At 40.9% G+C, this 27,789-nt stretch overlaps 1 protein-coding gene across 1 annotated transcript in view; it reads left to right on the forward strand.

The window, feature by feature from the left end:
* The window catches only part of LOC111645393 (ephrin type-B receptor 1-like), an 83,021-nt gene extending 55,678 nt beyond the window's left edge, over positions 1–27,343 (forward strand). Inside the window, exons 10-20 of the mRNA XM_023394605.2 lie at positions 5,508–5,673; positions 6,034–6,139; positions 7,697–7,758; positions 7,888–8,085; positions 12,719–12,966; positions 16,204–16,271; positions 16,999–17,146; positions 19,495–19,644; positions 24,498–24,694; positions 24,803–24,961; positions 26,355–27,343. Of these exons, the coding sequence (XP_023250373.2) occupies positions 5,508–5,673; positions 6,034–6,139; positions 7,697–7,758; positions 7,888–8,085; positions 12,719–12,966; positions 16,204–16,271; positions 16,999–17,146; positions 19,495–19,644; positions 24,498–24,694; positions 24,803–24,961; positions 26,355–26,466 (1,614 nt within the window). The 3' untranslated portion in view covers positions 26,467–27,343. The remainder of the gene's footprint in view (positions 1–5,507; positions 5,674–6,033; positions 6,140–7,696; positions 7,759–7,887; positions 8,086–12,718; positions 12,967–16,203; positions 16,272–16,998; positions 17,147–19,494; positions 19,645–24,497; positions 24,695–24,802; positions 24,962–26,354) is intronic.
* Positions 27,344–27,789: the final 446 nt, after the last annotated feature.

Raw genomic sequence — 27,789 nt, forward strand, 5'->3', positions numbered from 1 at the left:
ACTATAGTTCAAATTAACTGAAAAACTGCACCATTTTTATTTGCTGAATTGCCTTGAATGGCCTGTTTACCTTCTCCTGACAGGTAACCTTTTGTGGTCATGCAAATAGTGAGTCTCCTCTTGGAAGCAAAGGTTGCCTGCCGCAAAACCTCTTAGGTAGGACTTCAGGCAGGAGGGTGGCTATACAAAGTGTCTCACTTTGTCACTGGAAACCATGGTTCAGATCTCATCTGCTACCAGTCAACACTGGTCAACACTTCTTTCAACCATTGACCCTCTTTACCTGAAGTCAGCAATGGAGGTGGCAGATCAGAAAATGCTCATACGAAACAGTCATTTTAGAAGGCAGTGAAAATGAACTGTTTTGTTTTTGTGGTGAGAGGGTTTGGTGGAATCATACATAGTGAAATAGCTGGAATAGCTGCTGGAACATAAAAATTATACATTTGTTGAGCAAAAACACAGAATTGGAACATTAAACAAACCTCTTGATACATATATCATATAACAAAACTGTCTGGAGTCCAGACTGGAGAATTTGCAACATTGTAAATCACATTTTTTAGAGCACCAGATGACGTTTTTGTTCGCCAAACAATATATGAAAATGGCAAAGTCAGGAAATGTGCTTCAGTCATAATGACTGGCACTGGCATCGCAGTGTCACCACTCATGACAATACCACACTTTATATATATATATATATATATATATATATATATATATATATATATATATGTTAGTTGAAAACTGCATTTAAACAATATTGTGTTCATGCTAGAGAGGCTGAGTGTTAGCCAACCTTCCTGCCAAAACAGTTGAGTACAGACAAAATATTTCACGAATAAGAAGCCATCAGGGAAGGCTGCACAATCATTTAAAAAAGCAAAAGGTTTTAGAGATGACAGGGGTGTAACATTTTACAGCAATACAAGTGTCCCTCATGAGGCGGGGTGCGGCACCTGGGGGTGGGAGTGCTGTTCAGCCCCCTTGTTTCCCAAGGTTCTTGTAAGAGTGAAGTTCCAGGGAAAGCAGAAAGAGAAAGTTGAGAATCTGCCTCAGAGAGAGCAATTAGAGTGAGTCAAGGACAGAATGAGAAGTATTGCACTCGCTGGGAGATGTACTGTAGCTGCAGTCTGACAGTCACAGATAAAACCCTTACTTTGTCAAAATCAGGGCAGCGACTTTACTGTAAGTCGGCCTTATTTGCTGCAGCCTTTGCTTTAACATTATTTAACATGGAAGCCAATTTAGACCACAAGTCAAAAGCTGACAGTTTGTTCTTTCTCTGTTTCTTCTTTTCATTCGTCTTCTTTGATACGCATCTTAAGAAGGGAGAAATACTGTATTTTACACTGAAGACAAGCCAGCCACATACAGTGACTAATTTTAGCTCATAGCTTCAAGTGAAAGAAGTCCTCAGGGAGCAGTTTGATAAGCCTGCAGAGAGAGATGACAGGTTTTTCTTACCAGACAGCTGTACTGTATCTCCTTTTCCGGTACTTTGTCATTTGTCCACCTTCCTTCCCTCCATTTTCTCCTCCATCCCTCCCTTACCTCCTCCTACCCTCTTAACCACTCTATAGATAATGAGGTTTTAATGTAGTAAATTTGATATGGCACAGGGAGGCAGGATTTTTTCCCCACTACTTATCTCTGGCCACCAGACCTTCCCAGATGGGCTGTCCCCTAACCTCTTCACTGTGGCAAGCATAGAACCAACCCCCCACACACCTCTCCAAATCCAGACCCCACCCCCGACACAATACCCCCATTTCAGTGGCCACGTCCAAATATAACCCCTCACTCGCAGCTTTTAGCACTGCGGACTCTGCAGTCGTCCATGTGTCTTGTCTTTATTATCACAGTAGCATTAGTGCAGTTTGTCTTTGGTCATAGCACAGTGTATGAAAAATACACTAGAAGAAAATAAAGGGTTCAGTGATGCTAAATAGATCAAGCTATTGTAGGTACACAGGAATGACGCTAATAAATGACACAGGCATCTTATATAATAAAAGTCATAATATCCAGAAGCAGCAACAAAGGGGTTGAAGATGTACAAGAGGGTGATGGGTGTTTGTTACTAAGTATAAGAGTGGTAACCACAATAAAAGCTCAGTCATCTTGAACCCCCTTTCCAGTTATGTGCATGTCCTCCTCTGATAACCCTCCCTCTCTCTAACCTCCCCCAACCCTCACTTTCTTCACCACCCGCACCCTCCTAAACTCTCCTCATCACCATCATCATCTCTCTTCCTCTCCTCTTAGCCCTGCCGTCGACCCCCTCTGCCCCCCCCCACCTTCATCCACACAGTATGATTCCCTCCCCCTCCTTTCATGCCATCATCACACCATGTCTGTCGTTCTCTCTGAACCGTTTTTTTCCACAGTAGAAACCTTTTTTTTTAATCTGAAAGGAACGGGGGACAGGAAGCACAGAAGGAGGGCAGAGGAAGATAGTGGTAAAAGGTTGTAGCCTATAGGGTTTATAAGATGGACCTGATAGGTCTGATGGCTAATCCACCTCAGGAGGAGGACTGTTGGGAGAGAGCAGCAAATGCTCAGGTAGACCTGTCTCTGCGGACAACAGCTAATTAACTGCATTGTCACTCATATTTGCAGGGAGAGGGGGAATGAATGGGTCAAAGAGGTGGAAAACAGAACAAGAAGGAGGAGGAAAGAGGAGGGATACAAGAGGTTTGATAAAGGGTCAGCTCACTTAAATTACAAAAAAAAAAACCATTGTGTTTTTTAACCCTATGGCGTCTTGGAGTACAGATATGTTGGTTTTATGTGCTGAAGTTTTTATTATGAGCTTTTGTAATAATACAGTGGGAGTATTACGGTGCTTGTGCTTCTCATGACACTAAGAAAATGACATTTGTAAAATTTAATGGCTCCATGTCTTTTAAAAAACAATGACCCAGTAATCGATAATCCACAGAAGTTGTTTCTGACAAGCTTTTACGCAGACTACTGTATTTTGATGAAAAGTACTTTCAATTAAATCACCAGAGGAAAATGGACAGTATTTCTGCAAAGACTGTTCTGCTTCATTAGTTTCTGGACCCAAACGCACAGACAACAAGACGGGGAGGGTAAAGTGGGTTCAGCGGAGGATTAAGGAGAATGGTTACAGTGATGGAGATGGTTGGCAGGCTGAGGCTGAGGGCAGGCAGGCAGATGAGAGAGGAAACTGGCTGGCAAGCTGAAGTAGCGTGGGCAGACAAGGAGATGCAGTGGAGGAGAGGGCGCAGGGGATGAATCCTGAACACAGGGAAACACAGTTAGTACAGGCTCGAGGAAACAAGGACAATAACTGAAGCATAGTAGATGGCTACCATGGAGGCTTGTACTGCAGGGTTGTTGAGCTGATAAAAGATAGGTGTGGAGGTGAAGCAGGACACACACGCACACACACACACACACACACACACACACACACACACACACACACACACACACACACACACACAGGTGGAGACACTGGAGATTGGGAAAAGCTGTGACAAAGAGAATGTGCTGTTGAGTTTTTGAACAGCATAAGTGGAATTCCATCTACTGTCATGCTTTTAGGCTGGCAACAGAGCGACTTAAAGGTTTTTGGTGACTTCTTCATATGTCACATTGCTGCAGTGATGTCAGTACATCATGGCATCGTTGTGTGTGGTAATAGGCAAAACAGAGGAGTGCTGGGTAAAAGATGTGGTGCAACAGACTTGAGAGAAACAAACTTCAGAGGGCAGTGAAACATTGGTTTTATTTTTGTTTTAAGTTACTCTACATGGGTCATTTCACCCAAATCTCAAAATTGAAAATATATATATATAAATATATAATATTTGATCACTCAATGTAGGTTTTGTTTTGCCCTCTAGATATTTTGTTTTATGTGCCATGGTTTCGAGATACAAAGTGCTGCATAAAACAAAGAACACCAAAATATTAAAATAACTAAAATGTGGCTAAAATATTGAAACACAATAGACAACACAAGAGTGTTAACATGAAATTGTCTGTCTGTACAAGTGTGTTTTGAGAATTGACAGGATGGTTGAGACTGTGTAGGCGAGTCAGGGGGCTTTGACAGTGAAGGCTTTGTCACCTCTAGTTACCAACCTTGATCTAGGAACAGCCAGGAGATCCTGGCCAGAGAACCTCAGACTGCGATATGGTTCATACGGAAAGAGGAGTTCAGAAATGTAATTTTGGGCAAGGCCCCTGTTTAGTCTAGAGTGTTACAAGTAAAAACATTTCTAAAATGAACAGGCGTCCAATGAGGAAAGGCTAAGATAGGGTGATGCAATCATTTATCCCTGAATTAGTCAAACCAGCTGCAGATAGGAAAGTGGATTTTGCTCAAGCAAGAGTAAATGGGGTCAGAGTAGTCCAGACATTCAAAGATAAAAGCCTGAGCTACTCCATTTTGTTGATATTTCTTCAGTGAAGTAAGCAGGTCTGTACAGTTTTCTTAACTTGAGCATCAAAGCTGAGGTCAGTGTCAAACAGCTCTCTTAGGTTTTTAGCAATAGGGTTTTCAAACACGTACTGATAGACTGCCAAGTTTATTGTGGATGGACATGATGGACTGCAGATTTGCTCTCCTTAAAGTGGAGGGAATAGCTGGACATCCACTGAATCTCATTGAGGCAGTTTATAGTGTTAATCAGACTGCTAGTTAGAGTACATATAGCTGAGTGTCATCTGCATAAAGGTGGACAGTTATATTTACAGACACTGCAGTTGATATGGGATATGGGAATTGACACCCTGAAAAACACTCACAGCAACTTGTCTTCCCAAAAACAATGACTTGGTCACTCTGGATAATCGATTCACCTCTCTGTGAACACTTTCCACCGTGACCTTCCTTGAGTAGAAAGTAGGTCCAATAAGAGCTGTTTGTAGTGAGGTGGATTATTCAGAATAACTGGGGGAATATTTTTGGAAAGATTGTGTTTATTGATTGACTCAATTGTATTGAGGTGGAGGAACATATCTCAATATATTATGATATTATAATATTATATAACAATATCCATATGATTCCCTAGACAATGTACCACAAGTGGTAAATGTGAAACTGTCTTTTTTAGTTATTTAGGTGAAGTGACCCTTTAAGGTGTGAATAGACGTGAACAGACAGAAACAGACAGCTCATTCAAGTGTGAGGAGCACAGAAACAAAATGTAGTTGAAGGGGTTTAATCTGCTCTTTTTTTACTGTTAGAAAAAAATGGAAAAAGATAAAGAATAGAGATAGAGACTGTCATGGTGTGAAGAAGGTCTGTGGCTGCATTCTAACTCAAGATGTTGCAGTTACTCAGTCCTGCCAGGGTGTCTGTGGTGTCACAGTTTGAAAATAATAAATGTCTCAGTTTGGACTGAAAGTTTAGGCGGATTAATCTTGTGTCAGCTGAAAGCCAAGACTGAGGACAGTAGCAGTATTATAGTCTGTCTTGGATCACTACGAAACATCCATCTCTGGTTGTGCTTTCCCCGCAGATCCAGTCGTCACTCCTGAACAGCTCAGTGGTCCAGACTGAGACGCCCAATGTGGTTCTGGAGGGACTGAGGCCCGGGACAGGGTACGTGGTCCAGGTGAGGGCCCGCACTGTGGCCGGCTACGGAGCCTACAGCAAGGAGATGCTCTTCCAAACACTCACCGATGGTAAGTGGGTGATGGTTAGCTGCAGTGTGTGTGTGTGTGTGTGTGTGGGCGGGTGGGGGTTTTATGGTGAAGAGGAAAGAAAGTATAGGAGTGGGAGAGGAAATGTGAAAGGTTGAGCGAGTGAAAATCTGGCTGTGAGGTAAATAAATTGTGTCCTACTTTATGTGTGTGTACTTGTAGTCATGTAAAATGAGCCGCCATAAATGATATTTTATATGTGTTAGAGAGAAAAACTGCCAGGTGTATGTTTTGCCTTCCAGAAATGCTCAGTTGTGTTTATGTGAGAGCGCTTAAAAATATGAAAATAATGCTGTGCCTTTCACTTTGTGTGTGTTTGTGTGTGTGTGTGTGTTTCTGCAGATGAGTACAAGTCAGAGCTGGGACAGCAGCTCTCCCTGATTGCAGGCTCTTTAGTTGGTGGAGTGTGTATCGTCTCATTGGTAGCTATTGCCATCATCTGTTCCAGGTAACACACACACACACACACACATTTACACACTTACACACATGCATACCAGTCGAAGTGTCCTTAGGAAAGGCACTACACATGTACTGACTTATTTATAGGGTTCAATAGGGGCCATTATTTTCATTTTTTAATCAGGGAATGTATCGCTGTCGAAGTATCAGATAAAAATCACATTCAGTGTAAACACTCAACACTCATAACATCTACCAGAACCACTTCTTATGAGAAAAAAAAATCACTACTATTTTGCTATTTTCTTCCAGGGCTTTCAGTCTCATCTCATAGTATTCCTCAGCAGAGTGAGTCTCATCATGTTACCCAAAATAATATGATAAAATGATAACAGGTTACACACCTCTACCTTTGGTCATGTGAACTACGTCTGCTGAGGAAGACTGTGAGATGCATTTGAAAGCCAGTAAGTCAACTTTGAGTTGAGTATATTGTGTAAAACCACTGTTTCCAAAGTCAAGAATAAACTTTCCGGTACGATCTATTGTTATTTTTACATTATTTTGAGGGGGTTTGGTACATTTTGAGCAGCATGTTTGCATTTTCTCATGATTTCTCTTTTCACCATCTATCACATGATGCATTTTTAGCTAAGCTCTAGCAGGGGACAGTGTTCATCACTCAGGACTCTGTGGTTGCTTCGCCAATCATATTACATTTTAACAACCCTTGCTAGCACTTAGCCATTGCTAGCCATTTGTTCAAAACAAATACATTTCCAATTTAGCTCTTTTTTTGCTCAGTATGTAGATTGAATGCACTTATTGTAATTCACTTTGAGCTTTTGCCAATTAATGTAATGTAAAAGCTGTGAACAACAGACATGCAGAGATAAAATCAGTTTATTTTAGAAATATATGAGTGTATGTTTTTTATAAAAAAAAAAAAAAAGTAATTCATCTATTGAGAATAAACTACTAGATTTACTTTTTCTCCAACAGCTGCATACTGTATGTGTACACATTAAATAAGACTCTTTGTTATGATACATGACAAAATATTTCAGCCAGTTGGGAATTTACTGTATTTTGTTAATAACAAAATTTGTAATTACCAGATTTGGAAGTGCAATTTTGGAAAAAAAACTTTTTTTTGATTTGATTGAATAGTTTTAAAATAGAGTTGCACTCTCCGAAATACCTGAAGTTTCTGTAACCCCATGACCTCCCAGAAATAGCAAGCGACAAGCTGTCTCTCCTGTTTGCTGTGTAGGGTTTCTTTTGTGAAGATCAGTTGACATATTAAAATATTACAGAGCGCATTTCTTTGGTTCCATCCTAAGATGAAAGCAGGAAACAAGAGATGACAACATAGAGCAGTAACAAGTCACCCAATACTAATGAATTCCTGACAGACTTTTCCTTTTTCTCTTCAGCACACTTTTTGTGACATTCAGGAAAACTGTTTATTTTATCTCAGCCTGGCTGAAGAGAAGACAACCAATTAGCATTTTATCCTCACAACATTTCATACTTTTGTGTAGAATTTCTGTCTACTTGCCACTTTTCCCTAAAGTCTCTCCATCTTTGTTTTTGTGTGTAGGAGAAGGCAGCTGAAGGAGAGTGTTTACGGTGACAAGCTGCCGCAGTACAATAATGGAGGAGGTACGACCAGCACTGTCACTTCTGCTGCACTTTTTCATCTACTAAATAAAATCCACCTTCATACACATTTACATCCACAATACTTTTAAACAGTTTTTATATTTTAACTTTTTCTCATCTTCTCTTCAGAGGTGACTCTGAGGCCTGACATGTTCAGTGGTCCCACCCCCACTGTGACCTTTCCCACCCTGTCTGAGGGTCACAGTTCACCAGGGGTCAAGATCTACATCGACCCCTTCACCTACGAGGATCCCAACGAGGCTGTGCGGGAGTTTGCCAAGGAAATTGACCCCTCCTGTGTCAAAATAGAGGAAGTCATCGGATCAGGTAGAGATTTTTATAGACTTAGTTTCCTAAACCCTCTGGATTACCCCTCTTCTCTCGTGTTGTTTCAATAACCTTTAAAAAACTCAACAAATGTCTCAAATGAAAATCGCTTTGGTTGAAGAGTAAGAGAAAAAAGTCACAGACATTGCAGATATCTACTATAAACTGCTTCAAAGGGGAACATTAGAAAAGTAAACCTTGGTTTCCTTAATGAGAGCAACTGTTTCCTCAAACAGCAGATACTCTACAGTAAATTAATCAATTTCTTCAACTGACAAACTTTTGTGTCAATGAGAAAGATCTGGAAACATGCAATGCCAATTTATTATTTTGCTTTATTTTTTTCCTTTGAAGTCAGGGGAGATGTTTTATTCATGCTGAGAACTTTCACAGGAATAAATTAAAACTGTCCTCATGCATTCTCTTTGGCTATCTGAGCTCTCACTGTAAAAATGCTGTGTGATGTTTGGCAAATGTTGGATGTGAAATGGAGTCCCAGAGCTCCCTCTGAAATATTAGGGTGTGTGTGTAGAGGTTTTACATTGCAGCTGTTGGATGGAAAAAGAAAAAAAAAAAAATGGAAACAGAAACAAAAACTTCACAGTTGCTAAGTGCCTTATTTTACCCCTGATCTCTGAGCACTAACTTTATTGTCCATAAAAATATAATAAAATACATACAACATATGATATAAATTATGGGTGGGTACCCCAGTTATAAATTATTAAAGACTGTAGTATTGATAAGCTCTGACAAGCTTAAAGTTATCCTGCACATTTTGTCTCACCCACTCCGTTTCTGATTAAGACTTTCATCTATGATGCATTTTCAGTATTACCAGAAGAGATCTCCCTCTCAGAGCCTGTGTGTGTGAGGGGAAATGGCAGCTCTCTCTTTCGCGCTGCAGCACACACACACACACACACACACACACACACACACACACACACACACACACACAGAAACCCTGCTATTTGTGACAATGGCAGAGAGAGCTGAACATTTAAATCTGTGATTACACTCGTTGACACAAGTTCAACAAGTCTTTTGCATGTGAGAGCGAAAACATGAACAATCTGTTGAAACATCTAGCAAAAGTTTATCACGCACAAATAGAGAAATACACAGTTTTCGACCGCCTAGCTCGTAGTTCATCTGCCGTTGCCCCAGGTGTGTTGGGAGCCTGGAGTCCACACACCGAGTTAACATAACTGCTCGTTAAAGTATCGGGTTGATAAGCACGATCGGTGGGAGTAGTTCCACCATTAAAATCTTGACGATATCCATCCCTAAGAAAAAAAAGGGACACATTTAAACTCAACACACAAGGTCACAACTATGTTCATAACGTACATCCAGTGACAGCACAACATGATATCAGGAATACACCCAGCTATCATCAACATCCTTGTTACCTAAGTAATACAATTTTAAGATTTAAGGTTGGTGATGTTTGTCCTCTACCTCGGCTCGCATTAGATGGGGAATGTTTTTACGTCAGATGTTATACCCCTGATAACACAACTTGTTTTCTTTGAGCCAAAACCAATCAAACCCAAATGGCCGTGGAGCTGTGGGTGAAAAAGGTCATGAACCAGATTCAGACCTTCACCGCTGCAAGTGTGTGCTCTGGGCTTTGGTCTGTTGAGGCACTCTGAGAGGCTTTTCATAATCCCTCCGTTTCTCGCTTTATTTCTCTCAGGGGAAGGTTTCTCACCTCAGCCAGAGGTGACAGAGGAGGGATGAAGACGATGGGGGGGGGAATATGAGTCTGGGTGATATGAGATGTGGCCGGACTTTGAGCTCTTTAAGGGTTGAATCTTTCCCATTCTGCTGCCATAGAAAGTGAAAAGGCTTTTTCTCTTTTTCCCCCGTCTCTGACTTTATCATCCTGTTTTTCTTTTTGTCTTTCCTTGATTATTTCCGCTATCTTCATCTCTCTCTGTGATTCAGCCCCTCTGGAGTTTCAGAGTTTGTTTGCGCATAGAGAAATGCTAAAACAAACAACCGAGGGGGGGAAAGCAGAACAACAGATTGAGGAGGGGAGATAAAAGAAGAAAGCACCCTAAGGAGATAATAAAAATATCTCACCTTACTGTCTTCCTCTCCCTCTGTGATAACACCTCTCTCTTTTCTTCCTTCCTTATTACTATCACTCCCAGTGTAAGAAACGTCCTTCATAAAAAGCACTTTTGGCTGAAGATAAGTCGTGTAACACTTGAAGTTACAATAGAAATGAGCAATAGTATCTCACCTGACAGGCCAGTTAATTTAATTAATATATTACTGTAGATTTAAGACAAGATATCAGAGCAAAGCCAGTGAATATTTTGTCTAATGCTCCGTCCTCTCCTTGACCACCTCTATTTTAGAAAGACAGGAAGTGATATATCATCTTGTCTCATTTCCATTCTTCACTCTTTCACTTCTGCACCTTGTATCTCTCCTTCCTTCCCTCATCCTCTCCCTATTTTGCCCTCCATCATCCTCTCCTCCTGCAAGTTTACAGCACTGACAGTAGATAGTTTTTAATGAGCAGTGAGATGTGGAGCAGAGATCACAGTGAGACAGGACGACACAACCTGTCATCCAATTCCCATTACTCATCCATTATTCACACGCCGATTTTTATCTCTGAGATGAGGACTTTTATTTTGAAGTGATATTCAATTTTCATGTCCCCAAGCAGCATATGGTTGCATTTATTTTGACAAAAGACATACGTGTCTCCATAGAAAGGAGGTTTTCTCTACATTGAATAGTTTCATTGATGTTAATACAGTTCTTATTCTTAACATTGCAGCCAGTCATAACAAACCAATTCATAGATCATAATTCATAAAAGAAGCAGTAACGAGAGGCACATGAACAATGTACTTTAACCTCTTTTAGCTTTTGATTTTAAAGTTTTGCAAAACTTTCCAAGTGCACATCAACTGAGCAGACAGAAGCTACAGTTACTCAATTACTGTTCTTATAGTAAATACAATTTTGAATGATATTCAAATATGGACAAAAATATCAGTTTGAGGGGCACAACACCAGTTATACACATGAAGAGTAGCACACCCATACAGAGGACTACTACCTGTGAAAACAGAATTATTAAAGGAGCCATCAGAAGTGCTTGTCAGATCAAATAGCTCCACAAACCACCTGTAACCATGCGTTTCCGACAACAGATTAGTGGGTGTCCAACCATTTCAGTAGCTTTCTGAAACTGACAACCTGAAATTCACTACTACTTGACGCTGTGATTGGCCAGCTGTGCGGAGGTGAGAAAGGCGCCAGGGTTTGAACATCTCCGTCAAACTTTCTTTTTTCATTCTTGACACAGTTTTTCTTTTCATTTTCTTTCATTTTCCCTGTAAAGACAACCGAGTGCACCACTGTGAACGTCTTCCAGGAGAGGCTGCCGGAAAATGTGCACCGTTATTCCCATATCTAAATGATATTGCATCTCCCCCCCCTCTTTATGACATCCGGCTTTTCACTGTGCCATCCAGTGTGCCTGTTCGGAATAACTATATTTTCTCCAGTAAGCGTGGGTCTAAAGAAAAACCATTTGCAATACTGAAATTGTAGATTAAGTCATATTTAGTGTATGGCTAATTCTGGGGACAAACAGCCTTGGCCTCTGCTGCTTGAAATTTTACCTTTTTTTAAAAAATGTAATTATCTCATTTTAATGAAATATTATGACCAAAGTCTTACTTCTGGTTGGATATCTAATGCTAATTAGCCTACCTAGTTAGGAAATAAACTGGCATCCCATGTGAACACAGTGACCTCAGTTCAATAAAATTGATGCTACAAAGCAAATAAACAGTAAGAAATTGCTTTAGCCTGCAAGACAAATTAAACTGCGGGCAGGGATTGAACCTATGAACCTTGTGCTTCTGTACAGTCTCTTCCTTTATCCACAAGGACAACAGGCTGCCTTTGTTAAAAACAAGAGATGACAGTGAGTTGAGATGTGGTGAGGTGTGCAAAGCCATAGAAATAATAATGGCACCATCCCTTTTATCTCATTTGCCACCTCTGCTACATAGCCCTCTGTCATTCCTGAGAGGGGTTCTTGAGTGGATTCAATTTTTGTTGTTCGTTCAGTCTGCGAAAACCGTTAATGTGCCCCTGAGTGAAGCCCTTGACCTCAGTCTGCACCTACAGAGCTGCTCAGAGGCCATCAGTATGAGACTGAGGGTGCAGAGGGCAGCTCTCAGGACTGAGAGTGTGTTTATGTGTTTAACACGCCTCGCTCCTCACAACACTGCCCAAATGCAAAGAACAGTACGCTCTTTCTTGTTTGATTGATAGGAGATGGTTAATTATAAAAGGTACCCAAATGGTATGAACTTCAGCACATCTGATTTCACAGCTGACCCATTTTACACCATAAAATATGATTAAAAGGTAATTATTTATTAGCCCCTTCATTATGAGATAATTTATTGAAGGGTTCTTAATTCAAGGGGAACATTAACAAACACCATACCCAGCAAAGCTCTTGTTTTACCTGCTGAGTCACTTCCTGTTTTCTGAAGAGCCTTAGATGAACATGGTACCATTTTAATTTTGCTGTTAAGACAGAATGTTTTAATTTCAAGCCCCTTAATGTTTTCTCCTTCCTCAGGGGAGTTTGGGGAGGTGTACAAAGGCCGCCTGAAGCCTGTTGGGAAAAAAGAAATTCCTGTGGCCATCAAAACCCTGAAGGTGGGCTACTCTGAGAGGCAGAGGAGGGACTTCCTGTCCGAGGCGTCAATCATGGGCCAGTTTGACCAACCAAACATCATCAGGCTGGAGGGCGTGGTCACCAAGAGCAGGCCTACAATGATCATCACAGAGTTCATGGAGAACGGAGCTCTTGACTCGTTCCTCCGGGTAAATAACACGCATACACTGTCCACACTGATGCATGCAGATGTAGTTATTTTAGCGAGTGCACTGCTGCTCTTTATGTAACACTCAAGAAAGGGTTGTTTACAGTTTTAATATAGGACAGAAGCAGTGTAAGTGCATGAATGTATACTCCTACACTATAGAGGGTAGCTTCCAAGATTAAGAGTTTGTTTATGTGTTTAACTTGCCCTTGCCCCTCTCACTACAAACTCTGATACCTATACAGTAAAGCTATAAATGTCAGATTATAATAATGATAGTAATAATAACTTTATGGACAGTACAGCACTTTTCAAAACAGTTTGAAAAAAGTTAGAAGGTGTTTTACTTGGTTGAGTCAAGATTTAAACATTTCAGAATTGTCTGAATGAAATCAAACAATTAAAAATCACACAGAAATAAAATGGAGTGAAATACTCAACAATATAAGTATATACACTGTTGCTCTCAAAGTTGGAATAAAATATTTTTTACCTCTTTCCATGAAATGATTGTGATTTATTTCATTTCACCTGGGTATTGGGACACATAATGGAATCATTGCACCTGGTCAAAAGTGATTACTGATGCATTTGAATAGGAATAAACAGAGGATTGTGTCTGAAAACAAAATGATTCCAACTTTATGGGCAACAGTGTATAAGTATAAGATATGAATAATAATAAAACAGATGAATAAAATAGTGAACTAGTATTAATGAAATGCTCTTTTTAAAAGATTCGTTTGGATTAATGATTTAAAAGATGTTCCCAACCACATCTAATATTATGAATCCTTTTTGGGTTGTAAAATCTAATAAATAAAAAAAAATTTAGCTTGACAGTTCATTCATAACCTTAGAAACCTGAGTTTGACTGTCTCAACATGCTCATTCTGGAACTTTCAGCTGTATCTCATGGTCCTCAGCGGATGGAATTTGCTAAGTTGTCAAGTCATGATTCATGATACCTCTATACAGGACTTCTCATTCATGGTAAAATTGAGTTTGACAGTTTATTCATTAATTTGAAAATAGCAGTTGACAAAACAATGCCGACTGAAAGCCACTGAAAACTTTTCTGTAAAGCATGTCTCTTTAAGATTAAATATTCATGAATAAAAAAAGCAACAATCTAATAATAAAATGTCAAAATTCAGCTTCAAACCAGTGAGGAGACCACCAAGGGAAAAAAGTGTTTGTGAGCTAGTATGATCATATAGGACCCATTCACATACCGTCAGAAGCTGAATGAGATATGAAATGGGTTGTCAGGGCCTTTAAGGTCCACTTACTCACTTATTTTGCAACTTTCAGTCCGGTCCTCATCAGAGCATAGAGTGGATTTGAGCTTGTTGTCAAGCTGCAGGATGAATTTGGGATTGATCAGTTGGTACTGTGTGATGGTGCAGAAAAAGTTTTCAAAGTTATGTTCAGTCCACAGTCACATAGTCCAAAAATGTAAGTTGACATGCAATACAGAGTAACAGATGAACAGTGGAGGATTGGGAGTTTTTGAATAAAGAGACACAAAGACAGAAACAACCTCCTGCTCTCCCTTTTCTCTTCTTCTTTTTCCTTCCTGTGCTCCTTCTTCCTCATCCTGCCAGCCTGTCTGCCCGTCAGTCTGTCCGTCTCTTTGATCCTGCCCTCCTTTCGAGGCGCCTCTAAAAACAGAAAGAGAAACACTTTGATGTTCAGTTCTCACAGCGTGACCCCTTTTGACTCAAATCATCCGCTGACTCATACACGCACACAAACACAATGATCGATCTCACTGGTGTTGCTGTCCTAGCGTGACCATCTTGCAGGCACAAGACCCAGAGGATCAATGCGCGTGTGTGTTTGTGTGCACCTAAAAGAAGGTTTTGCCTGCAGAGGATTAGGCTAGAGGAGCATCAAAGGCACAGTTTGATGCACAAAGTGAATTAAAAGACACACTCACACACACACACACACACACACACACACACACACACACCCACCTTCGACTGCAACTATGTCAGCGGGGATGTGAGTGATGTTTATAGAAGACAGAGACAGTCTGGCCCGAAGGTGAAAGAGTGAAATCGCAAAAAGGCGAAAATGTTTCTGGCTCATAACAGGAACAGACCTACAGCTCTTCATAACATGAGGTTTTTGTGTTGATTTTTAATATTCAGTTCATGCATTTTATGTTTGCTTGTACACGCTAAGGATATATTAGCAAAAATTCTGATTAAAGCAATGGCACAATAAAAGAAGTGATTTTCATTATTCTATACACACCTCTCATATTAACCTGATTTATACATGGCAAGGCATAATTGCAATTATGTTATATCACATTGTATATCTTTGGGACAGCGAAAGCCCATCGGCCAACATTATCCAAGACTCCAAAACATCCCTGATTAACTGTCTTATTCTCCAAAGGGAAAAACACCATAATTTACTCTCTTAACTCCATAAGCCTGATTTAAAGCCACTTTAGTAGCACTGGTTGACCCGCTTCATGCTATACAAAGTGATGTGATAATAACTGATTAACTAGTATCTCTACTGTGTAGGATAGACTGTAGACCTGCAGCATGAAGTAAGGCTCGATCTACATGTATTCATGTTGTGATTGGCCTGTTAACAGAAGTGCAGTGTCAAATGCTTGGGCCCCCGATGACCCATCATATTGGCACATTTTGCAATGACAGCCGTGAACACCCTAAAACCTCCCATAAAGACACTGTACAATGCTCCAAGCCCCCCTAAGCGGGGCCCCTGATGATGTGTGCTGTAGCTAGCATGTTTATTCCAGTGTATTCTGTGTCATTTCATGTTGTATTCTGATTGGTCGGTTTGTAGCAGTGGGTTCCTGGCAGCAGTCACACTGTGAGAACTTGATCTGAAATTTCTTACACCGTCTGAATTTTTTTTCTTTGGTCACCAAAACTTCAAATCAGCTGTTGATGGACGCGTCCCACTGTGCGATCTAGGATAACGTTGAAGTTAAACTGTGGAAATCTCATAAAATCACATTTCTACAACAACCGCAATGATAAGAGCGTGTTTAGATATGGTTCGTCTTTCCCCAAATCACATTACAGTCACATATTGTTCGCTGAGTCTCAAAAACATTGTTTGTCATGACGTTTTCTGTAAAGTGCTGACATGTCTTTCACATGTTGGACTTTCTCTGAATAACGAGAGTGAAAAAGTCTGATAACAGAAAACAACAATAATCCTGTCATGGTTCATGGTTTTGCAGCAGAATGATGGGCAGTTCCCAGTGATTCAGCTGGTTGGTATGCTGAGGGGCATCGCGTCTGGAATGAGGTACACACACACACACACACACACACACATACACGCTGCAGAAATCCATTTTATTGTAAAGATTTAGAACAAGCTTTTTTGATTGTTCAGTGATTGTTATGAGAAGTTAGATTTCTTTGAAACAAAACCAATTCCATCACACTGCGACTTCATGTGGTGACATCCAATACAGTCTGGTGATGTGTTACAATCAATCAGACGTCAGCAGCTTGAGATGTACTGCATCCACATCCTGCAAACTCTGTTTCACACACACATACGTACTCATGCAAACACACATGAAACATACACAAACTCTAAAACATGTTATATGGTAAACCAAGCTGTTAAAGTCAACAGCACCACAACCTGTCGACTTGGCCGCTTGAAACACTGCTCACACACCTACACACACACACACACACACACACACACACACACACACACACACACACACACACACACACACACACATTAGATCTTATCTGTGTTTTATTGCAGGTATCTGGCTGTGATAACACGCAAACATGTACATGTACACAAACGTTAAATCCCATTCCTACTTTATCTAAGGTAGCCAGCAGTGATAACACACACATACACTGATATGCACACACTCACACATGTACACACACACAAGCACACAAATGCACACACACACACTAAATCCCATTACCTTTTTATGGTAGCCCAGGTAGCTGGCAGCAGATAACACACACTCACACAATAAATCCTGCTGATGTTCCAGGTACCTGGCGGAGATGAGTTATGTTCACCGGGACCTGGCAGCTCGGAACATCTTGGTTAACAGTAACCTGGTGTGTAAGGTGTCTGACTTTGGCTTATCACGATATCTGGAGGAGGACACCTCTGACCCCACCTACACCAGCTCACTGGTAAGGACACACACAGACACACACAGACACACACAAGACAGGCAAGCGTAACTAAATGTACATTCAAGAGGACACACTGTCCCACTGTGGCCAAAGGATTGGCGAACTGCGTGCTACCTGTCGCCATGGTAATTTTAATAACCAGGAGATTTCACTCACATTCATAAAAACAACACTCAAAGTCCACAGCCATGCTAGCAGCCCTGTGAAGCTTTAATACCTGCTACTAATTGGAAAATGAAATTTCTGAATGGATTAAAAATTGATAACTTTGCAGATGTTAGATCCTTATGACGAGTAGGACATTAAACGCAAAGTTTGTCCTCAGGGTGTCTTTAAATGGACATTGCTCCGATTGTCAGAATCAGTTCTTCACTATCAGACTCACCTTTCATCATGTGCTTCATCAGCCTCAGCTGTACTTACGCTCATCTGTGCGTTGAGCTGAATGCTAATGTTAGCATGTTAACATGTGCACAGTTGGGGACATTAATTTTTATATACAGCTGATGAAGCTGAAAATCCACTGGAAGCAAACGAGTGTTGTCCCTGTGCTCACAAGCTCACAGACACTTGTTGTTTTTGTATCTCTAGTCCTTGAGGCAAGGGACATACAGAAGAGGATTTTCTCCAACTTCTGACCCCTCCTTCTTTTCATGCCACCGGTCAATCGCCTGCTATCCCACATTATATGAAGGGACGGTTCCCTCATGCCCCATTGACAATTAGTTGGGCCATTCTTCGTTCAGTCATTCAGTCATTAGTTTCAGAGAAATGCTGTCGTGAACTTAAGTGTTGGGTTAGTGGACAGTTTGAACCCATGGTGGCACTGAATAAAAACTCAGAGGACCATCATGGTCATTAAGGGGCCAGTATACTCCATCCAACCAGCTTGACAGATGGTTGAATAGCATCAAAAACCTCCCTCCTCCCCACTTTCCTGACAGTGGATCAGAGGCGGACTGTGTCAGACCAATTCTGTAATTTTCTGACAATCCAACATTCACACCTTTACTGGCCAGTTGTGTGGTGGTGAGAAAGGAGCCAGGGTTTGAACTTCTCTCTCCAGCTCTCTTTCTTCATTGTTGACACAGATATTTCATATTAAATGATATATTCCCCCTGCTCTACAACAGCTGACCTTCATGGAGTCATCCTCTGGGGACCATGAATGTCTATGCCAAAGTCAATGGATATCCATCCAGTTGTTGTTCTCTTTGGATAGAAGTGATGGAAAACGCAGTCTGTTCAGAGGCATTGTATGAAGGCTTCTAAGTATTTCCTATCATTTTAAAAGATTATAGTTTGCAGAGATGATAGCTGTGTCCCAATCCAGGTTTGCGAAGGTGTGGCCCTTCGTAGCCATCGTAAACCATGAAGGCTGAACCAAAATGAGACTGCAAGTCTGGCCAAGAGATGATTTTGACTTTGTATCACCAGCTGTGCCCGCGGCTCCCATCGCCTTCTTTTTCACAGCTGAGCTGAAAACTCAGTACTTACATTTAAAAGTGTATTCCTTGGGCTCTCTGTCGGTGTTGTTTGCTTTCATTACCAGTATCTTGGGAAAGGATGGGCCATGAGTGATCCCCCCATTGGATCCTTCACTGCCCAGGAAAAGAAAGCCGCATTTCTCGGCCGCATTTGAAGGAGCCTTCAAAATGGGACAGCCTAGTCGCGCTGCTGTGACACAGTCGGTCTACAAATACAGCCTCTGAGGGTGCGGCCCCTGAATTGGGACACAGGCAATGTATTCCTACGGGAATCAAGCCCAGCCAAACACGTAGCAATATTTCCCATTCTCCACGACGACAAAATCAGCAGTCAGAACAACAAAGCTTTTGTTTAGTCGCTGCTTTGTCTTCATTAGAAAAGACAAGAAGAAACAAATGTAGATGAACAGTATGTATGTGGAACAGCTGTGTGTTATCCATCTCACTACACTATCAAACATCTGCTTTGTCTTCTCTCTTCCTCTCTCTCTGAGTGCATCTTTTTACCACTGAAAACTGTATATGATGCTACAATGTGAATGCAGCAGGTGACTCATGGACACAGGCAGCTGTGTACACATTGTATGAAATCAATCATACGCACATTTCCCGTCTCTCTGTCCGGTAAGGATTGTGATGACCATTACATTAATAGTCAGTCCGCACCTTGGTATTTATGACATACTATGGCAGATATATGGGCTGCCTATAGCCTCAGTTTAGTACTGTGTGATGAATGTTTAAGTACGCACATCAAGAGCTAAACTTTAAAGCAAAAAAAAAAAAAAAAAATTATAATCATTTTTCTTCATTTCTTTCTTTTCCTTTCTTCTCGTTTTTTGTCTTTCTTTCTCTCAGGGTGGTAAAATCCCAGTGCGGTGGACGGCTCCGGAGGCAATCGCCTACAGGAAGTTCACATCAGCGTCAGATGTCTGGAGTTATGGGATCGTCACCTGGGAGGTGATGTCATACGGAGAGAGGCCTTACTGGGACATGAGCAACCAAGATGTAAGTCCCCACCTGCTTGTGCGTGCCTGTGTGAGAAAGACACCGAGATAAAGAAAGAAAGTCTGTCTCTTGTCATCTTGTGTTCTCATTGATGTCTGTGACTGTATAAGATTGTGTTCGTTCACCATTTTTTTTTTTTTTTGTCGTACAGAGTCATTCTAGAGAGAGACTGTGTGTGTGTGTGTGTGTGTGTGTGTGTGTGTGTGTTTGGGTTGGGGGTGTGATTATTTGTTTCCTTTGCCGTCTCTCACAGCAGGGTTTCTGCATGCCGAGGAAAACACACGGAAAATGAGGACATCAATTTAGGTGTCACAGAAATGTTTGTTCCCTGAAACATCAGACCAAGACGCATCAGAATTTTGTTTTCCAGCTGATCTTTTCTTCAGGGAATTTTAGATTGCCTTGACAACTTCATTCCAATTACCTGCACAGTACGATCAGTCTGCTGCAGCATTTCTATACCTTTTTATTTTATGTCGGCATCACGTTGATGTTATTAAGTGGTTTGAAATTATATTTATCCCCGTGTTTGTTTTAGACTAGCAATGATCAGCAATTTTTTCTTTCAAAAAATAAGTGTACAATTCTCTGCTCTTGTATTAACAGAAAATGAAAACCACTCTCTCATCCTTTCTTTAGGCTGAGTATTCAATTTTACTGTTTAAACCTAAAGGGGATCACGAACAGTACATGAAAAAGGAGGTTCCAGAAGATTGGATTGCTGACATTTTTATTTTTAGGTTTCTATTTCCGAGAAGAAATGTGATACACAGATTATAGTTAGTTTTGGCACTAAACCCCACTTCAAAGCATCGAGGCTCTAAATCCCAATTCTTGCTTTCCGAAACTATAAATCTAATGGCTCTGACACAGAGTAGCCTGGGAATTTTACAAGCTTACAGTTTGTCTCGAGTTTAAACTTTAAAATAATTTTTGTTGCTGCAGAAAATTTGCCAACGCATCACTGAGTGACTCCAGTTGAGTTTATCACCTGGAAAATATGCTTAAAGCAAAAGCTCTTTTAAAAATTTTTATATGTTATTATATAATATATATAGATTTGCTGTCTTATTTCTCCCAGTAAAAGCACATTTTCAAACCCCAGCTTCCACTCCAGCAATGTTTAACCTGCTTTAGATCTCATTATCTTATATGTGGAATATTCTCTATCTGGTTAGCTTTCGCACTGATGAGGAGTTAATCAGTGATGAGATGTGCTTCCAACTGTAAGATAGAAACACATTTTCAACTAATAAACGTAAATCAGTTCCTCATTTTCGTCTGCAAGGAACCATTTCCCTGTCTAGCATTTAGATCACCTTAACCATCTCTTTCCCCTTATTCCACACTTTCCACCGTCTCTTTCCTCCCCCCCGCTGCCTCTCCTCATCTCCTCCCTTTGCAGCCTCACCCCTCATTCCCCTTAGGTTGCTCCCGAGAAATAGAAGCAGCCTATGCAGCCGTAATGACAGAGATTCAGTATAATGACAGAGACAGTTTTATAATGGCACAGATAGTGTATAATGATGGAGAAAGTGTGTGTTACTGCTATAGCTAACGAGGGTCTGTTGGGGCATTAACTATGCATGAACCTCACACCCTAAACTCACACATACTACACACACACACCTAAACCACACACATTCAGGCAGGCAGGCAGGCACATGTAAAAAGGCACACACACACCCAATTTCAAAGAACACGGAACGGTGAAATTGTCAGCGGAGCCGCCACAGGTGCTGTGTTCGACATGAATTAATCATGAAAGAGACCTCTGATGTTTCACTACACTCGCTGCTATTGTGATTGACAGCGGTGCTTAGAGAGAATTTATGTGGCACAAAGCCTGAGAAGTGTGTCGGGGTCAAGTAGAGTTCACTCAACGAGCAGACAAATCCCCGGCGCTGCATTTACAGTAGAAGCGCAGCAACTCCCTCAGCTTATATAGGCTTACACATACACTGACTTGGTCTTGTAAGTTTAAATGTACGAGAAGACGTGGAAAAGATCATTTTGGGCTTTTTTTTTTTTTGGCACTTCTGAATGACACAATCCGTCTTTAAAGTATGAGCAAAAAACATAGCAGCAGCTCCAAAACTCAAGATACAGCGCACAGTGCATTTGGACTCAGAATCTTGAATCAAGGGCAGAAAATGTGGAGTTAAAACAAGGTCAGCGATCAAAGCAAGAAGAGGTATACAAGTCCAGGGGGGTAAAAGCAGGCAGGCTAAAGCCCAAAAAAAGGCAGAGGTCATAAACTGAAGCAGGAAAAAAGACAAAAGGCTGGAATGCTTTGGCAGGAAGGCATCATGGACTGAGGCTGAAGAGAAGGTAAACAAGGGAAGATAATGAGGGAATGAGGAGCAGGTGTGCAGGTGAACGTGGAGGTCAGGTGATGGAGGATGGCAGGGTCTCAAACGTTAGAGTTTTAGTGAGAAAATTCAGATGTGATTGACTTTTAGTGCAAATAAAAAATACAATAATTACAAAACAGTGGCACATGGCATGAATGAAGTGCAACATGAATTAATTAAATATGCGTCTTTTTGAATTTTGCCTTATTCTAAAGTAGAGCTACAAGAATTAATTGATTGATCAAAAGAGTATTAATTGCCCAATATCTTTACAATAGATTAATTGCCATTTTATGCCAAGAATTTGATAGCTCCATGTTCTCAAATGTGAGACTTTGCTGCTTTTCTTTGTCTCACATTATAGTAAGCTGATTGTAGGACATTGCATGAGCATTTTTCATTCATTTTTAATCAATAATGAAAATATTTTAAATAGTTGCAGCCCAAATTTAAAGAAACAGTTCAACATTTGGGGAATTATGCTTATTCTCTTTCTACATGGCAACATAGAAAACAAGTAAACTGTAAATGGATGGTTTAAATAGGACTTTTGCAAGTAGCCTACATTTCCCTGTTACTCACTTTGCTTATATTCTTGCAACTTGCTGACATCATATGCACAATACTGGATCCAGCCATCATTCACAATACAAGCCAGAGACTAAGTCTAAATTATTTTAGTTTTATATTCTGATGCTGTCATTTCCATTACTGTCACTTGAATCTTCCACAGAATACTTGTCATCATCTGTATATGTTCATCAAAAAGTGATTGTGTTGGGTCTCTGAAGATAAAAGTGTGGAGGGTGACAAGACAGATGATAGTAACTGGATATGTGATGTATGAAAACATTTGATTGAAGATATTGTGCGGGAGCTTTACAGATACAGAACATGTTAGGCGCCGCTGTTTGAGCCACCAGGCCACACCTCAGTGTGAGCTTTAAACATCACATCCATCATAATTAGGGTTGGGGAGACATCAAAAAATACATTTTCACTTCCCTGGTACAAAGGGCAGAATAATTGGAGACAATAATCCCTGAACTTTATATTTCCTTTCTTTTGTTATTTTGTAGGGGGTAAGGCAGCTAGTTACGTTTTCAGGCAAAGGGGTTTTGAAGTCTGTGATGTTCACGATAATTACATTCTGCACCCAGAGGTATGCTGGCATATTTAGCAGTACCACCCTGCAATACAGAATCCCTGCCTAAAAGTTTTCTCAGAAAAACCTCGAAAGATCTGTATCGTCCTCAGTACCTGCACCGGCATAATGAAATCAGTAGCTTCTCTGTGTAAAACTACCTGCCTCGACATCAGAGTCTGCAGCAGGCGTCACTGCTGCTTAGCGATGAATATCTGGATAATACTGAGTGACTGCACGCTGTGTCAGGATGAAGCTCTCAAATGGAAATTGAATCCTCTTAACTAATCCAAGTTTTCATTTTTTCTGTAGTTTTAAATAAAACTAAATGAGGCAAGAGTCGTCTGTAAAAATACACCTGTCCTATCAGCCAAAGATCTCAAAGGAACTGTAGCTTAGCAGACATTCTCCATCCCTACTGAAGTCTCATCTGCCTGGAGGAAGTAACAAATCAAAATATGAAGTGTCCCCTAAACAGCAGCAAGAGAGCTGGACTCAACTTTGGATCTTTTTTTCTTATTTCAACCCTTTGATACCCTGAGCATCACAGACCAGCACCATGCTGTGAGCAATTTACTTATGTCATATCACAGGATTAAATTTCTTCCAAAATATTTTCTCTCATGTCATTTATATCTCCCATTTCCCCGACCAGAACGTGGTGCTTGTCTAAAAACACACCGAAGAACTTAGACATTTTCTGCTGTCTCTTGATATTTGTCAAATATACAGTACGTCAAAGACAAGTTTTTTTCTGAATATATCCCAAATCCCCCATCTTATCTCTTCTGGTGAAACATGAAAATATTTTTGTATATCCTGCACTCATGGACATAAACATAAACCTTAACTAATCAAGTCTGATTATGGGAAAGCAAACTTCATACTTCACATTACAAAAGCAGCCTAAGTGGTTAGAATTGATTTATTTCTCCCTTTTTCTCTGCTTCCGGATCCAACAACGCGGGTGACGGAGGAGTGGGCGGAGGCAAACAGCCCTTTACAGTTGAATAGAGGGTTGCATTTAGCTGTTGTTCCCCAGAGGCTCACTCACTCCCTAAAGAACGGCTGCTTTAAATGCATCTAATCCTTCAACATTTGATTAAATCCCTCTAGAAATTACACCCCACCTGCATATCTCAAATCGATTGATACCATGTCACATAATGGAGGCTAAAAGCGCCATTTCACTTCGTCCACTTTGGGGCACCAAAGGGAGACTTACTCCAGCTTTAAGTATGTAGAATGAAATATATATATAGATAAATGTTTTTTTCATTAGTTGGTAACAGTTTGTGTCCACTTGTCCTCTCCTTTGTTTTTGTCTCTTGTTTCCCTCTCCCACCGTGTCCCAGGTGATAAATGCCATCGAGCAGGATTTCAGGCTGCCGGCTCCGATGGACTGTACAGTGGTGCTGCACCAGCTGATGCTGGACTGCTGGCAGAAAGACAGGAATGCTCGGCCAAAATTTCCTGATATTGTCAGCATGTTGGACAAAATGATACGCAACCCTGCGTCTCTCAAAGCCGGCACCAACAACGTGGCCCCTGGGTGAGGAGAGATACAAACTCATTTGCACACACAAACACACTCGACCCTCTGTTTCAGCAATAGTTGGAGGGGTTTCTTTTAATCGCTCTATGTCTTCACTCTCTGCAGTCCTTCCCATCATCCCTTGTTAGACCGTGGAGCTCCAGACCTGAGCAGGGTGAGCTCAGTGGAAGACTGGCTGGCTGCTCTGAAGATGACCCAGTATCGAGACTCCTTCCTGGGCTCTGGTTTCACCTCTTTGCCACTTGTCACACAAATCACAGCCGAGTAGGTCCACCCATTAAACTGCCTTTCTTCCGTCTGCCTGCGTCTCACACTGCTCACCTGCCAAGTCGCCGTCTTGTTAGTTGGATGACTGGCAGCTGGGTGGCTGACTGCTGGTCCATTTGTACGCCTGTCTGTCTCTCTGAACAATCTCCCTGTCTCACTCACTTCCATCCTTTCTTCCTCTTCTTATCATGGTATAAAATGCTATGAGCACCATCACTGAGCATCAGTATATCACTGTCAAATAAATAGTGAGTGTCCTTAGCCAAATGAAACCACTGTCGTCTGAGTGGTGTCAGCACTGCTGGTGTTTCTGAAAGCTAGGACCACATTTCCCACAGTCTCTAGCTTTCACATATCTCTTTTCCAAACTCGGTGTTCCTGCTTGTGGTTTGTTCTCTTTCACTGTTTTACAGCTAAAAAGAGTTGTTTTTTTTTTCCTATAATGTTTAATTCCCAACACCACCTGTCACTGTGGGAAACCTTTTAGCTTTGTTTACTTAGTAATGAAGGCACTATAGGTTTTCATTTTGTCAATGGCTTGATCACTCTTTTTCCTACCAAAACAAGGAGGCAAATATTTTTGCATTGTGTGGTTTAGTTCTGCTGAGCAGGTGCTGGATACAAAATGAGCCTTTAGCAACGACCTCAAAACTCTTCAGTCAATGAGTAGTCCACCAGAGGTCCCTACCATTACCTCTGACCAAGGCTCCGGCTTGAGTTGGTCCCTGTGCTCTCCTAAACAGGGAGAATGAGTCAGACATAGAGGATTAATTCCCCCACAGGGATTAATTAAGTATACTTTTACATAGTACCCGTGTGGAGACAGCAGATAAGAGGGGTGTGAGCCAGTGAAATTTCTTTAAGACACTTCTCATGCTACTTGGGGAAAGACAGATGGGAAACTTGCACCAGAACTTAGTTTTTAAATTGTTCTCTTTGCAACACAAACTCACAGCGCTATGTGTGTTAAATCATATTTTGAAAGTTGGGTCCATGTTAGATCCTGAGAAAAGTTATATGCCTACGTAGCCCATAAAAAGTGACGTATATGACATTATGTGGGATGTATGGCCATATTGTTTGCTGTGGCTGAAAGCAAATTGTCCCAGATGCCACATCAGATCAGTAAAATAAAATTATTGATGCACCTGCAACGCATACAGTGGAGGGATGTACCTTTAAATTTAAAAAGGTTAAAACCTGAGTCACGATTATGTGAGATATATGATTAGTTAAACAGAGGCTATGACAGTAGTCTTTCATTTATTAGATTTTTTGATTTATGGGTGTTAATATCCTACACATAACACCTCTGATAATAGTTCATATGACATTTTTCTGATGATGATGATGCAGCCTAATATCTGTATCTGTTTATATGTTTCCCCAGAGACCTTCAGAGAATCGGAGTGTCTCTTGCCGGCCACCAGAAGAAAATCCTGACCAGTGTTCAGTCAATGAGACACCACGCTGATGACCAGTCTCCTACTGAATCTGTGTAACCGCGCAGAGGAGTGATACAGTATGAAAAATTTTGACCCGTGTACAGTCTGTGAAGGAGCAGGCTGTCATCTTTACACTTCTTCTTCCACTTCACATGTTTTTAAACAATAGCCAAACTGTGGCCATTTATGTGTCTGCATGGCCACATCTGTCCTCCTGTCATTGGACTTCTCTCTCTCTCTCTTTTCTCTATCGAGTTAACTTCAGTGGGCAGTGCAAAAGCCAGTGACTGAAAACAAAACAAAAAAAAAAACTAGTATCTGGACTTTTCTGTCTTAGAGTGTCTTACGTGGTTACAGTCACAAACCCCCTTCCCCTCTCATGCAACATCTGCAAGATTTCATGATGGAAGTCAGACCATTTTTTTACCAACTTGACTGTTTGATTCGAGGACGACATGGCCTGGTTTTTATGTAAGGATTATTCACACAAAGATACAACTGTGAAGACTGTGTGAGCAGACATTTATATGACAGGACACAAGCTGGACCAAAAGCCTGACGAACTATAACTACAAAGCTGTGTTTCTTGACACAAGACCCAGAGCAGGCCTTGTTATCTCCAGTATGTTTTGCTCAGTGTGTTGGTGAAAATTGCTACCATTTGAATCCAGACAAGAGCCAACGGTTTTAATGGCACTTTTTTTTCAATCTATCTTCATATTGAAGAGCCTGTACATATTATAACGTGGGATATTTATTTCCTATATGCTCATTTGCTTTCTCTTCTGCCAACAGTATCAGACAATTAATTGTCACTGGAGTATTTGTGAGTTCTCTATGATTATCTTCCTCTGCCTGACTCATCACTGGAACAAACTTTGAAGTGCTGTGGACTGCGGACAAAAAAAAAAAAAAAAAAAAAAGGGGGGGGGGGGGGTTTCATAGTGCTATTTTGTACTTTTCATCCAACCATGAAAAGATAAACTCTCCCATGCAGAGAGCCAGCAACGCCTGTCCTACTTAAAATACTTAATTCAGGGGGAACTCATAATGGATGATGTTTTACAATCAGCACTAATGCCCTCTGAGTAAAGCCAATTATGGATCAGGAAACAGCGGGATAATCAGATAAAGAAGTATTATACCATAGCAGTGTAACAACTTACTTCGCAGGCTAGGAAGTTAAGGCAACTGCACACTTGGTGGAATAAAGGGAAAAAAAGGGAGCTTAAGAGACTGTGGGTATTGAGTCATTACCAGCTGCTGAGGTGCACCTGTTTTGAACGCACTGCAGTGGCCAGAGAATCCGGAAAGACAGAAAAGGTATTGTCATCCAATGTTCTTGTGATTTGGCTGAAAACCCTCAAAGCTGACTGCCAG

This window comes from Seriola lalandi, unplaced genomic scaffold (assembly GCF_002814215.2).
Source record: "Seriola lalandi dorsalis isolate HSWRI2012SDOR001 ecotype SW California unplaced genomic scaffold, Sedor1 jcf7180002054949, whole genome shotgun sequence".
Classification (NCBI taxonomy): Eukaryota; Metazoa; Chordata; class Actinopteri; order Carangiformes; family Carangidae; genus Seriola; species Seriola lalandi.